At 47.7% G+C, this 15,355-nt stretch overlaps 1 protein-coding gene across 1 annotated transcript in view; it reads left to right on the top strand.

Annotated features, from left to right (window-relative positions):
- Window positions 1-15,355, top strand: part of LOC149337283 (uncharacterized) — a 62,364-nt gene that overhangs the window by 20,585 nt on the left and 26,424 nt on the right. Inside the window, exon 5 of the mRNA XM_089554374.1 lies at window positions 4,296-4,382. Coding sequence (XP_089410500.1) covers window positions 4,296-4,382 — 87 coding nt within the window. The remainder of the gene's footprint in view (window positions 1-4,295; window positions 4,383-15,355) is intronic.

Here is a 15,355-nt window from a genome sequence, read left to right as displayed (position 1 = left end):
TCACGCTTTTCAATTGGTCGAAATGCTCGTGACGTCACAGTGCGCGAATTTCAAATGGGGCCAATTGTACTTTGGCTAGTAACCATGCAACCAATCAAAGGGGTCGTATAGTGATGCTGCAACTAAGTTGGACTGAGTTTAGTTAATTGCTTAATTAATCAATTAGCCTAATTAATATAGAGGTGAAAAGAAAAGAAAGACGCGCGCCGCAGCGACAACAGCGTCCGCGGAAGGAGACGCTGCTGAAAAAAACAGATAAGTACGAAGCCGCGTTCCCTCCACCACCACGCACTTCCCCACTCAGTAAGACGTTGCTCGTTTCATATACGTTGTGTCGAACATCCTAGACAGTTCCAACAATTGACAGGTTAATGACAGAACACGATGGATAGAAATATAAGAATATAAATATGAAATAGCCTAATTAACCTTTCTAGTTAGACCGCATAAATCAATAAAACCGAGAACGAAATTGGTCGAGTTGGGGAATCGAACCAGGGTCTCCGGAGTGCGATACGAGCACGCTAGCCACTCCGTAATGCCAGCTGAATGGTTTGGAATCAACAAACGCGGGTCTAGCTAATACGGCGTCTTCGTTCACTCCCATCTTCCCCCTTTCCCTTACGGCGAGGTGCAGGTGTCCACCCAGATATGCGAGAGAGATACATTTCCTTTCCTCAAAAAATAAATTTACCGTCCAGCAAGGCGTACAGCCGAATTGGCGATGGCGTTCTGTGGACTCCCTGGCAGCGTTGCAAGACGCTGTCGCGTTCCACTCTTACAGGCGAAGCTTAACATGTTAACCACACATCAGTAACACACGCAGACAGCCAATGGACGCGTCATTCGCTGGCACCACTTGATTCATCATTCACAACCACATTCTTAACGTACGCTCCCTTGCCGCACATGCCAAGGACGTACACCACGATCACATTCTGCGCCATTCCTCTGTACTTTGCTTTGCTGAAACCTGGATGGATCCCGAAGAGCCTCTCGAAATCATAGATTTTCTATACTGCTGTGGTGCTCGCAGAGACCACAACAGAGCGGCGGGAGTCGCTATCTACTTGCGCACAGGTCTCTCTGCAATACCAGTCGAAATGTTTGCCACGTCACATGAAGTTGGCGAACTGTGCGCCGCAAAGTTGCCCAACGGCTTGCTGGTAGTAGCTGCCTACTTCGCCCCTACCGCACTCACGAAAGACGTCGTGCACTTCCTGCAACTCGCATTAACCGTCCATCGATCCACACCGATGTTAGTAGTGGGGGACTTTAATGTTGGCATAAAGACAAACAGCAATTTCCTAACACTTATGCGGGAGAACATCCCGTTCCTCTCGCTCGTAACGCGTCCCACGGCTGTGACAACCTCGCGAGGCACTTGTATAGATCTCGTCTTTGAGAATCAAGCATTGGTGTACCAAGTCGAACATATATCAGTCTATTTCTGCGACCACAAAGCTTCCTTCATGACTGTCAAGAACTGTTAGTGGAGTCTTTGTTAAAGGAATACGTGTGAAAAATAAAAAAAAAATTCTGTGATAGCGCATACATGTGTTGCTCGATTTCTTTGCCTCAATCTATCGAAAAGGTGAAACAGCTTATTTGCTGCGCTCAAATTTCGCATTAGGAAGTAACGTAATCGTCGGTAATTTTTTGGTGTCGCGATTTCGTTAGTACCTTTTCGTTTTGTACGTAGAAAAGAGAGGAGGGAAAACTTCCTTTGCCCAACTTTTTCGCGCTGCTTGTTTTTTCACCTATCTGAGGTTGGCTTGCTATCTGTCCCTCTCTATAGCTCGATTCCTTGTACGTGCCATTTGATCCTGCTGACTCACACGCGCTTTAGTTTCCCGGGTTTTTTGCTCGTGGGCGGTGGCCATGAAGGTGAATAAGTGAGGGTTTTGCGTTTTTCGGCAATAAAGCTGGAGTTCAGCGCTCGTTTGTCTTTGTTCTGTGTTACTTCGCCCGCGTCTGCTTGCGCTGGTATAAAACCAACGAAGTAATTGGTGTTGCGTATTCTGCAGACTGCTGTTGCGTATTCTAGCTTCGGATGTATTAGTGTTTTATAAACAACTGATTTGAAAGAAGGTTCGCGAGGAAAATTGCGTCCCAGGTTAATGTTTTGTTAAGGCTATTGATTATGTAATCTGTGTGAAGCCTCCACGTTAGGTTAGATATAATGTAAAAGCTTAGATATTTATAAAAATTGAAGCTTCCTTGAACAGTGTCTTTCAGTTGGAATACGGGAGACGCATTTGCAGTACGGGATACACGCATCACCTTGCATTTGTTAAAGCTTACTACCATTATCTGCTAATTGCATCAATTAACTATAGCCATAAGGTAGCGCTGTAGGATGTTAATATCACTATCGCGTTCAATCTCGCAAAAAATCACACAATCATCGGTGAATAAATGTATGTTAGATGTATGAGCCGGAAGATCGTCGGTATGGATTCAAAGCAGCATTGGTCAAAGAACAAAACTCTATGGAACACCAGAAAGTAACATAAAAAAGCTGAGTTGTAACCATTAGCAGAGACATGTTGAGTACGATTAATGAGGAAGCATTCTATCTATTTCAGCAAGTTATTACCAGCATGTAAGTGACTTAATTTGTGAAAGTCTAGTAACAGCAAACTTATAAAATGTGTTGAGAAGTCTAAGAAATGCAGTCAGCGACTATTGACCTGTCGAGTATAAGTTGCAAGCTATTTGTGAAAGAAATTAGTTGAGTGTCACACGAATATGATTTTCCGAAACCATGTTGTACAGAGCAGAAATACAAATTGGTCTCCGGAAGGCTCACAAGTACAGTGAATATATGCACGAGTAGTTTGCAACATGGACTAGTGATAGACAGGGCGATAACAAGCAGCAGAAGTCTGGCTCCCAAATTTGTGAGTTGGAATGATCTTCCCCATTTTCCATTGTTTAGTTAGTGTGACTGTGTAGAGTGACTGCTGAAATATATTAGTTAAAATAACTGAGCTATAGACAGAAGTATTTTTGAAGAATTTAGCATTAGCAATTTACCATCGTATCCTAGACTGTAATGATCTTTCAAAGTATTGATTAGCTGGGAAACACCAGTTTGGTCAACAGTCAGGGGGCATCACCAAGTAATCTTGATGTATATCAGTAAGACGGGTTCTGCTGTGGGATCAAAAATTATTAACAAAAGTATCGTTCATACTGTGGTGGAGGTATTATTATTAATTGAATAAACACGCCAGTCTGACATAGCGATAGGATTGCTGGCTATGGGATTAATGACTCGCCAGAAATTTCTCGAATTTCCTTGGAGCATGTCCGCTAGAGAGTTAGATAGGAAGTGGTCTTTGGCATTTTTGAGGGCGGTTCTGTATATTTTGGAGGTGGATTTGTAGGCGGCCCAGCGCGTAGTCGTTGGTTAAAGGTTTGGCGGTGCGTTGAAGTAATTTGTTCTTGTTTGATAATTCTTTGACGTTGGCTTTGTACCGTGGCGCATGCGAGTTGGAGACGATGTTGCGATAGACGGTCAGTCTCAGCTGCAAAGATCTCCCAGTTTGATTGAATGCAACTGTCATAGAAGCTTGAAAGGAAAGATTGCGTGAAAACGCACATTTCAGTATTTATTGCTGTGAAATCTGCTCTCTTATAACCGCATATTTTCTTTTATCAAGACGCCTCTCGTACCGCATGTCGGTGGCGGCATCACAAACATTTCCAGTTTGATAGCAATGGAAAATATTTGCTGTCTAGTATCCGAAGACAAAATGCGGCCTTACTTACAAACAACGCGCACCGGCGGTGGCGTGTTTGCGGCTATGAAAAAGCGCGTCTTCCCCTGGGCTTCAGGACCAAATCCGCATTCCTTTCCCTACGGAGCGCTCTGTCGCGAAGAAAAGGGCCTCATTGGCAGTGCACGGTGTGCGACCATGTCCATCGACTGGACTTCCATCCTGGCCGGTAGTCATTGCACCAGGATCGGTATTGCTGCCGAAAGAGCGGAAAGAATATGTCCGTCTGTTATGAATGGTTTCCGAATGTGTATGTGACCGCAGTGATTGGGCATTAATGACCGAACTAAATTTTCTAGCTAGAGACCTGGGCACAGGAAAAGCTTTAAAAAAGCGATGTGTATATCTTGGGAGCATTTCTCACACATATGTAATCAGGTAAATAGATCACTGGCCCAGCCTTCCGATGTCCGAGTGCCTGTATCCCGATGTCTGACGTGTCCTCTCGCTACCCTGCGTCCGCTACCGCAGTAAATAATCGCAACAACGGCAACGCTATCTTCATTCCAGGAGAGTGCAACAACCATACTGACCACCGTTGCCGATATCACAACCGGACTCTCGCCGACTCTGCAAACAACAACGGGCTCCGACGAGGTAAGTGAAGAACGCTATGGCATTAATATGTATTGCGAGTACCTAACATTCGAAAAATGTTTTTCAATTGCTTTGGAAAACGAGCTTTTAGAGGAGTTAGATGTATTCTATAGGTTGCAAGAAATAGCGAGAAGAAAATTGTCTACCGGCTACCGTTTGTCGATTGTGATATGTACTGCCGAAATTAACCTATACAAATGTAAAGAATGCACAACGAGCCTGAAAACGTGGTCAAGTGAAAGTACGTTCGACCCCCTTACCTGTAAACATAATCGCAGATCACGAAGAGATTTGTGGCGCCGGTTTGAGATACCGCTCATTTTTCGGGCTCCGGTTAAGTTCGCGAAGCTATGCCCTCGCACATTCGACCAGGACAACTGGAGAAATGCGTGCAAGGAAAAGCATACCAGTCCCTTTGCGCGGTGAGAATCAGGAGTGGTGCACCAAATAACACTGTCGGGCGAAAAACACATGCCAGCCAAAGTGGCCGATGTCTTAGGAACCGGTTAACAAAGCATGAATTCACTTCGAGGAACAATGAAGTTGTACACGTAGTTGCGCATTTAATCTGTTACGAGAACTGTGTGCAGCATTTCGACTGAAAAAAACACTTATTCGACATCATGAGTACACCATGGCTGGAGTATACAATGGACAGTGAAGAGATTCTAGGAAAAGCAATGAGCAAACCGCACTCTACTTCTGAAAGCCGGTCACATAAGGAAAAGGGTAATACCTAAGTTAACGATGCAGTAATTCTCTTGTACAGATCAGTATTCGATCTTTCCTCTGCCACAAAATTTTTCTTAATATGTATTGCGGCTCAATGTTCGCATTTTTCAAGCATAGGCTGCGCTTGGGTGAAGGCCAGTGTGTAATTACTTCCTGACTGATTACTTCCTTATTGCGAATATACTACCTCTCAGGGGTTTCCCCTAAGCATTTCACCAACCTTGTTCCTACTTCGAGTTATTGACCCATTTGCTCTCGCCGTGCAATATACTACCTGTCCCCGTTAGCTCATTTGATCGAGCGATTGCTCCGGTGAAGCCGTGGTCCTTGTTTCCAACCACAATCAGGACAAATTTTCAAGTATGAAGCTTCTGAAGAAGCTGTGTGGCTGTCATTTGATGCCGTATGGCAGCGCTTGAATACATAACAATGAGTAATTACTTCTTTATTACAAATCAGCTTACCTTGGTGGATTCCCGTGAACATTTACGAACACTGATCTCGCTCCGAGTTATTGATCAATTCGCTCTCGCCCTACCTACCATATGCTAGCCGTCCTGGTCAGCTCAGTTGGTAGAGCGCCTATTCTGGTGAAGCGGTGGCCCCGGGTTCAAACCCGAGACCACGAAGAAATTTTTATTAATTATGAAGTTTATTTGGGAGCTCGATAGCTTTTCTTTGTAGCCGTATGGCTACGCTGGAGTGTTTGCCACTGACTGATTACTTTCTTGATATGTTTACTATGTTCGCTCATGCGCGATGCGGCGTTCATATTTAGCATGGCTTGTCCGAATCAACCACTTGTGATTGCAGCGTTGTTGTGTGCGCAAGTGTTTCATGCAAATATGAATGATTCTTGCGCTGCGAGCATGTCCCAATACAAATATTTGCAATTGTTCAGCCTTCCCAGAAATTACACCTATAGATATGCCCTCTTCTTCTCTAGTTCTAGCGAGTAGGTCCATAGATATTAGATGCCCGAAGGAGGTAACTCGCCTAAGTACAATACATTACAATAGAAGTTTTTATTTGGCACAAATATGGTTCTTATAGGTAAAGGTAAGTTTTTATATGTAAAGATAATCCTTATACTTACATTGCCGAAAAAACTGGCTCTTAAATACGCAGTTCTGCTTTAGTGGCGACAAAATTATAATCCGATCAAAGATTGGTTACGCTATTGACTCTTTGCAGATGAAAGGCATCGCGGGCAATTTTTTATGAGCCAAATGCATGTTCAAATGAACACCGACATGAAGAAAAAGTTCCAGACCAACATATCGAATAAAGATTCACAGCATACCATGTGATACGTTACTTTGATCTATATAATGAGATTTCCAGAATGTTCTAAAAGGAGAACACACTGAGAGTAGTATTTGTTTGAAAGTTATATCTGAAAATTTAATTGGGCTGCTTCAGATATGAACCGTTTATTTTTCACGGCCTTGTTTGAATAGCATATGCGTGACTACAGTCTACAGTGGTAAAATTTCACCGAGAGAGCTAGTTTCAGCTCTAAAAAGTGTTGTACGATTGCTTGCAAAACGCTATATAATGCCCACTCATCTCCGCTCTTCACGAAATTCATAATTGTGAAATTAGTCAAGTTTTTCTTCATTCAGGCTCCTCTCGTAAGTTAAATTTATTACATTTAGTTTATTATTGCGCGATGCAGTAGTTATAATCTAAAGTTTAACATACCAGTATCCGAGTTGTGATATCGCTATGCGTACAATAACCCACAGACTTAACACGCGCCACGAAGCGATAGTCATCGGTGCGGGCTAATGCTCTGGGTATGTTTACGGTGGCTGACGATAGATGGCGCGCGGCTCGCTTTGACTGCTTTTAAGCTTCTGCCTAATCGCCGCGTGGACAGCGCGTTCGTCAAGGGGGCGTTTCGGCGCTTTTTGCTCGCTGACGCGGCTTCCACGTCTCCGGCAATGCTCTTTGCAGTTTTTCTTATCGCGGGAACCAGAAATATCGCGCTAAGCTGCCGCGGTTCACAGCAGCTATCTTCAGCCACCGTAAACATACCGATAGTATTATCCCGCACCGATGACTATCGCTTCGTGGCGCTGACAGCAGTCCAGGCCATGCGGTCTGTCATTCATGTCAAGCCTATGGGCGGCTGTACATGTTCTGCTTACTAATGCCAAATTGTCCGCAGCCGGGTGCTGAGACGTGCGGAAAGACAAAAGTAAGCAGGTTTCACTGCCTTCATAACACGATCTCCTTCGCAAAGTCCTTTCTATTGTACTGTACTGTAACGCTCTGCCTTCACCTCAAGACGGCACGACGCTAAAATTTTTGCTCTGCCCATGCAGATGCGGCCTAGTGAGACTGGACATTTTATTTTTATCAACTCCTTTTGCATTCGGCGGCTGGTTCGAAGGACGCAGGTTCGATCCTGGCCACACCAGCCATATTTAATTGGATGCGACATGAACGAAAATATGACTGACGATATAGAATTGTTGAGCACGAAATACTGAGCGCGAGAAAGCACAGTTCTGACGCGTTGACTTGATAACATTGCTGCAGAAACGCGGCACTGGAGCATAGGTCGCAAACACGCATTGGGTAATTTGGCGTTGACGATCAATAACTTGAATACGCGGATAACTGCTCCCTTGGTTAGTGGACACCTTAATGGCGATTTCACGTACGTGGCGGTGGTCCCCAGCTGAAAAAAAATGCGCTTTCGCAACAATATTTCGGTATTAGCAATGCTAAACCGGGGGCGTTAAAAACGTTTATTTCGTCTGGAAAGGGAGGGTTATATTAGTGCCCTTCACCTCACAAACCTTATATGGATTCCCTACTAGGGGATCCCAGTGGCTTATGCGCCCGACATTGCTCGTTCAACCACAGCCTTTTGGACTTTCAGGTAGGAGCAGTCGAGTAGGGTCGCCTCTAAGTCCTCCCTAGTGGAGTTTGGATTGGCGGTAAACGCAGGGCTGGTGGGGCACGCCCACACCGTGTGGTAGAGGTCCGAGGACCTTTTCCCACAGTGCGGAGACTCCCCGGAGAAGGCAGCGCGAAAGTACTTTAGCGAAGCCGGGCACAGTTTGGGGGTAAAGGTTGTGTCTCTCTTGGTATAGTCGAGTTATTTGCCTGAAAGCGCAGGCCGGCGCGGCCCGCAATGCTTCTTTTGAGGAGGATGGGGGCGAAGTTGCGCGGTTATAAAGCGCGCGGGTGGCTGCGTCTGCTTCCTCGTTTCCTCCTAGCCCCGAGTGGGCCGGAGCCCAGGCTATGAAGCGGTGGGATGGACTTCCTAAGTACAAGCTGTTTTGCAACAGCCGGTAGGCCAGGTACAGGACCCCGCCCTGCTCAACGTTCCGACAGGCCCCTAGCGAGGCGGTTATGATTGTCTTCGAATCGGTGTGTGTTGCCGCTAACGCGATGCCGACCTCTTCCGCTTCAGTTACGTTTCGGGCTTTGAAGGTGAGCCCGCTCACCGTTTTGGACTCGTGGATCACCGTAGCCGTGTACAACCCTCCTTAGTGCCGGGGACGCGACCACGTAGTATACCCCGTGTTTCCCTCCGTAGTGGAGAGCTAAGGCCTCTGCCCTGGCCTAGCGCCTACCCTCGTTGTCGTCCCTGGACATGTTGTCGGGAGTGGCTTTAAGTGCAGGGCCTAGCGGAACTGCGACGGGAGTCTTACTCTCTCATCGGTTAGAGTAGTGTGTTCTATGTGTAATCGGGCGAATAGGCAACATCCTGACGAAGCCTGCGATAATCGCGTGTGTTTACTTGTGAGGTGGGCTTCTCTCAGTTCTTCCAAAGAGTTCATCATAATCATACCTTGGAATGTCAGATTATACGCGCTCATCGGCAGGTCGACGACCTTCTTCGCCATTTTGCTCGCGATCACTTCGAGGATGTTCTGTTCGTGTTTCTTGAGGCGGAGATACGGGGTCGAGTATAGGATTCTGCTCGTTACAAAGACATTGACCAGCAGCTGAGTGTCTTTGCTTCGCAGTCCCCCTTTTTTTATACCAGAATCTGCAAACCATTCGGCTCCCTTGGTCTCCCACCTTATTTAGCTTGTTGGGCATGGTCGTCGCCAGCTTACACTTGACGATGAGAAGACCTAGGGCTCTTATTTCTTCTAGTTTGGGTATCGGTTCTGATCCGGATCCCAATTCTGTCATGTTCATGCATCTTCTCGAGAGATGATGTGCACGAATTTGGATTTTTGCAGCGAGCGATGGATGCCGCTTCTTCTCGCGTACTCGTTCACCGCGATGATTGCCTCATGCAGGCTAGCCTCCTTTTTTTTATTGGTTTATTTTTGGTTTACAATGCATACGTAAACCAAGGACGATCAGGCAAAAGGCGTTAAACAACACCTGACTATGGCCTGCTGTCCTATACAAAAACAAACAAAAAATTAAAACAAACATTCAAACCATTTGACAGCAACCGACTTCGAACAGAAAAAACGCAGGTTAAAATTAAATTGGCAGTAATATACAGATTTGATACCAGAAAAGATACAACGGTGTTTACTTATACAGCACTGTCAGGAAAGTAGCATATCATGCACGGCTCTTTTATAACTTTGGTCACGTCGTTTTTCCATTGCCATAGAAAGTAGCGGGGCGTAAGCATTTAGAACTCGCGGTATCATAAATGTCAACATTTGGTGGCCATAATTTGTACGGGACTTTGAAACATGGAAATTAGCTGTTTGGAAGTTATATAGTCCAGGCATGTGCAGATATGTGTTCTGAAACGTTTCTTTACTGTATTTTCCTTGATTCTTTATGTATATAGCCAGTTTTTTGTCATACATTCTTTTGTATTTTCAGTAACTTGTGTTTTCTGTAACTTGTGTTAGCGAGAGAGCCCTACGTGGCCTATATAGAGAAGTCCGCGTAAAGCGCTTGCTGCATACCCAGGACTTTCACCAGGTCGACCGTCGGATTCTTCACTGCCAAGTTGAAAAGGAAAGGGGATAGCACCGCTCCCTACAGCGTCCCTCTCGTGCCTAAAGAAAGGGACCGCGTTCTGCGTGTGGATCCTTACACAGACCTCTCTCTGTGTGAAGAAGTGTTTTGTGTACTCGAAGGCGTTCTCGCCTCACCCCCTTTGCGAGAGGTGTGTCAAAATTGCTTCGTGCGTCACATTGTCGAACGCTCCCTTCAGGTCTAGGGCTAGCACTCTTTTATCCCCTTCGGATTTTCGATCAGGTTTAGTACCTCCGTGCTGAGCTGCAGCAAGACGTTCTGAACACGATTTCTCGATTTCTTTGGCCTGAAGCCCTACATCCAGTCGGCGAAGACTGGCTTGTTTTCCAGGTACTCAGATAGTCTATCTCTGACCCTTGTTTCCAACAGTTTGCCCACACACGGGGGGAGGGAAATTGGCCTAAGGTTATCCGAGTCTATGGCTTTGGCCGTCTTAAGGATGAAAGTTACCAGCGCCGTCTTCCACTCCGGGGAAAGTGAATTTGCGACTGTCCAGATCGAATTAAAGTGTTCCAGGAGGGATTCGTATGCGGATTGCAGTAGATTGGCTAGGAGGTTTACGCTGCTCCCTAGTGCGGTCTCACGTTTCATCCTCGCTAGGGCTGCCTCGAGTTCTTATAGTTTGAAAGGTTCATCTAGCTCGGCGGTTTCGGCTCCGCGCTATACCTCGGCCGTGTGTCCATGAAATTTGTGTGCTGCTCTCTGCAGGTGTTTCTGCTCCTCGGTGCCAGCCTGGGTTTGATTTATTAGCGCCCGCAAGAGGCGTCGCGTGTTTTTGCCAGCCATTTGTCTAGCGGCCGTGTTGCATCTGTCTAAACAATTTGTGTCCACAAGTTGCATCGCGTATTCCCCCGCCTCTTTAGTGATCTCCGCGATCCGGGTTCTGAGCTCGCGGTTATGCACCTGTCTGCCCCACCATTTTTTGACAATGCTGCGTCTGGATTCCCAGAGGTGTAGGAGGCGGTTGTCCACGTCCGTCACCGTCTCAGAGGGTTTTGCCTGCGTCTCCGTGCAACAGAGGCTGGTCAGCAGCTGTTTGGTCCAGGCTTTGATCCCTGCTCTTGGATCGAGCTTACCTCGTATTATTTGCTGAATTTGGTCGAGTCCGACTGTAGCCTGCCACGTCGGTCTCGCAAGGGTCCTCGTACGGCAATGGTTGCTACCGGGGGTTTCCTGCGTAATCGTCCACACCACTCGCCTCGGGTTTTTCGTGAAGGTAAGGTCTGGACACGTGTCCCTCCGAGCCGGGCTCCCTATCCGCGTGGGGCACGCCGGATTTGTGTGTTAAGTTAGGCCTAACGTGGCCACCGCCTCCGTTGCTCTTTCCATTCAAGCATTTCACCTTCCCCCGCACTTGCCTTCGAAGGTTACTCTGGCTTTGTTCGAAGTTCCCGATTTTACGATCTCCAGGGTGTTGCTTTCTTCGGGAAAGCTTTTCACCTTCCCTCGCAGTGACTCACTGTTTCCTGATTGGCCACTGTGACGACTCCGTGCACCACGTTGTCTTCGCTTTGTTTTACCTACCCCCGCAGAAAAAGTTATTGGCCTCCTTTGGCTTGAGTTGCAATGTCCACGACCAGGCTGCCTGCCACGTGAAAGCTCCGCGTGCCCACGATGATCAGGTTTTGGTCCCGGGATGCCATGAAGTAAAACTGTTCCGCTTTTTCCTCGACTGGCTGTTGTAGCGTTAGGCCTGATTCGCCGTGTTTCAAATTCTTCAAGTTTGTCGCCGTTAGTGGTTTGATAATTATTACCACATCGTCGAATATGAATCTGCACAAAACCTGGGTTTAGCATGCAGCTTTCACTTGCCGTGCGCCTCCAGCTGCGCGCTCACTGGCATCCGTGTCTGGTTGCGCGTGGCGGCCTCCGTGTGCTCACGTGGCCTCTATTTGCGCGCTGGATTGGATCCTCTGGGCTCCGTTTTCAAAAGCCGGGATCATATTTTCGCTGCAGGCATGGCTACGGCTTGTCTGCGGCACCGTTTTCTATACCATGCCTTCCGGGTCGTAGCCGCGTTGCTGGACTACATTCGCCGTGTTGGCCGGTAGCGAAAACCCTGCCGCCGAACGCCGGCGTTCAACCGTTAGGCTGAGCGACGGCGCCACGATAGATGGGAGCAAAAATGCTCCAAAATGTCTAAAATTCTCGCCACTGGGTTGAGAACCCTCTAGCTACGTGCCGTACGATTTGCTGGTTCTGTCAAGTGCAAAATGCTCGAGTCCGGCGCGTTCGCCTGCCGCTACTGTCGAAAATCGCCGGAGCCGATGTTCCGTGCGTCTGCTCACTACACGCGCTCGCAGCGCCCTCTTCCGAAACCGCCGGCCAGTTTTCTTGTCATCGCTGCGATTTTGTGTACCACCTCCGAGTACACACATACACACACTATGACACACCGCCTAGAGTCAGGGAAAAAAATCAGGGGGCACTTTGACTGTCTAAGGTGCGTAGAGGCGAAAGCGTTTTCCGCACCACTTCGACTGTTTCTGTGGCCCTGGAGGCGTCACATGTAATTGAGTACTAATTACTAAGTGATGGCAAATCACGAATTAATGGTTAATTACTCATTGGTGTCTGAATGCTAATTAACTGCTAATTAATGACGCTTAAGCTTCGCCTTTAGGAGTGGAACGCGACAGCGTGTTGAAGCGCTGCCAGGCAGTCCAAGGAACGCCACCACCCGTTCGTCGCGATGCCTTGCCTTTTGAACGCTTTTTGAGGAAAGGAAATGGCGCAGTAATTCTTTGTCATCTCGGTGGACACCTGAACCGCACCGTAGAGGAAGGAGAGGAAGTGGGAGTTGAAGAAGAAAGACAAAGATGGCCCGTAATGAAGGAAATGAAAATTGTATTTGAGGAAAGGAAATTACGCAGTAAATGTCTCACATATCTCGGTGGACAGACGTCAAAATTCAGGGGGAAGGGAAGGGAAAACTTTATTTACACTAATCATTTTTCCTGCGGTTTGGGGGCATCTTCACAGACGTCTTGGTTCTACCCCCAGGAGCCTTCTCTGTCGAAGTCGTCGGCCTCTAATCAGTGGTCGGTTGCCCTCAGTCCAGGGCTCCGCTGGCCACTGCCGCCCGTTGAGCTCGCTGTACCAGACCTTGTTGGTCTTCACAGCGGTCGCTGGACATCAGAGTCTCCCACTGCTCCGCACTCGGGTTTTGTATCTTGGGGACCACGTGTATGTTTTGGCAGGCCCATGTGATGTGGTATAGAGTAGGTTTTTCGTAGCACCAGGGATATTTGTCCGTGTATATCGTAGGAAGCATATTGTTTAGTATATGTAGGTTCGGAAAAGAGCCTGTTTGTAATTGTCTCCAAGTGACAGCTTCCTCTCTGCTGAGAGATTTGTGCGGTGGGGGATATCAGTATGGCCGAGGATTGCCTGGGTGCTGGCGCGAGTTCCGCGGTCTCGTCGGATGCTCGGAAAGTAATGTATCCTCGAGCTATCCTGTCGGCCTTTTCCTTCCCTGCCACCCCCGTGTGCCCCGGTACCCACATAATTTTGTGTGGGATCTTGTCGTTTTGTTCTTCCTGGTTTTTAATTCTGTCACTCGCTGCGAGGAGTATACGGAGCGCGTGACGACCTATCCTGCCATTCATGTAATTTCGGCAGGCTGTTTGAGAGTCCGTGAGTATTGTTAGTGACCGCCCGGTTCTATAGCCCTCCGCCACCGCTAGAGCAACGGCTACTTCCTCGGACTCTGCAGCTGTGCAGCCTCGGAGAGACGCCTCTGCATACACGGTCGTGGCTTCAGGAGCGTATGTTTTCTCTATAAATTCGGCCCTCGCTTCTCTTCTGCCTGGATGGAGGTTGGGATCCATGTTTTTTGGTATTGGCGCTACATTGAGGGTTTTGCGAAGCTCGTCGGGGATTGTTGCCGTCCTCGACATTTCTTGCATCTGCTCGCGGTATCCGAGCCTCTGCAGGAGCGCTCTTCCAGTCGTTGTTTGCAACAGCCTGAGTTTTTGCGACTCAAGCTGCGCCTCTCGTAGCTCCGTAAAGGTGTTATGTAATCCCAGGGCCATGAGTTTTTCTGTACACGTGTTGCGTGGTAGTCGGAGCGCTGTTTTGTACGCTTTGCGTAGCAGGGCATCCGCTTGTTGTATTTCGTTTTTGTTAAGGCACTGGTAGGGTAGGCTGTACGTGATTCGACTAACTACTAGGCTTCTGACTGGTTTTAGTGTGTCCTCTTCAAGAATGCCACGTCGCCTGTTGGTGATGCGGGTGATCATGCGTGCGACTTGTAGCGTTGCTGCTTTGAGCAGGGTAAAAGTGTGAGTACTGCGCTGGTTGGATTGAACCCACATGCCGGAAATTCTTATTGTTGTCTTTTCGGGTATGGGCGTCCCTTGTAGGTAGACGTTGAGTTTTAGGTCAACGTTGGTTGGGACGGTCCGGTTTCGCTTGCCTCTCCAGGCTCTCAGCAGTTCCGATTTCTCGGTCGAGCATGCGAGTCGTCTTCTTGCGAGGTATTGCTCTACACAAGAGGCCGCTTGCTGTAGCCTTTCTTCCTTCTCTCCCTGACAGCCATGTTTGTCCAGACTGTTATATCGTCAGCATACATTGCATGCCTGATGCCTTCGATGTTCTCTAGTTTTCGAGCTAGGCCTATCATAGCTATGTTGAAGAGTAGGGGTGAGATAACTGACCCTTGGGGTGTTCCCTTGTTTGGAGTGCGAATTTTGTCCGATCGAACGTCTCCTATGCCGATGGTGGCAGTTCTATCGGACAGGAAGGCTTTGACGAAGCCGTGGATTCTGCGTACGCCATCCAGGTCGTCTAGGCCCGTAAGGATCGCTTCGTGGCTGACGTTGTCGAATGCCCCTTGATGTCCAGGGCCATTATGACATTTTCTCCCGTCCGAGGTACGTTTCGCAGGACATCTTCTTGTATTTGGAGGAGTACGTCCTGCGTCGAGAGCTTCGCTCTGAAGCCGAACATGGTATGTGGTACACAGTCGTTATCTTCCATGTAATTTTGAAGTCTTAAAGTTAAAACCCGTTCGTAAAGCTTGCCAAGGCACGACGTGAGTGATATGGGCCTGAGGTTTTCAATTTGTAGCTTTTTACCAGGTTTAGGTATCATTATTACTTCGGCGTGTTTCCAATCTTCGGGAACCGTCTCCGCCTCCCAACGTTTGTTAAGAAAGCTGACGAGCTCTTGTATGAGGTCGTCGCTCAGGTTGCGGATTAGGGCGTTGTCGATTCTGTCCGCTCCGGCTGCCGTGTTTCTGGTGGTGTTTCTTATGACCG

This window comes from Amblyomma mixtum, chromosome 7 (genome assembly GCF_055824585.1).
Source record: "Amblyomma mixtum isolate Tamu chromosome 7, ASM5582458v1, whole genome shotgun sequence".
NCBI lineage: Eukaryota > Metazoa > Arthropoda > Arachnida > Ixodida > Ixodidae > Amblyomma > Amblyomma mixtum.
This window is presented reverse-complemented; position numbering and strand designations above follow the sequence as displayed.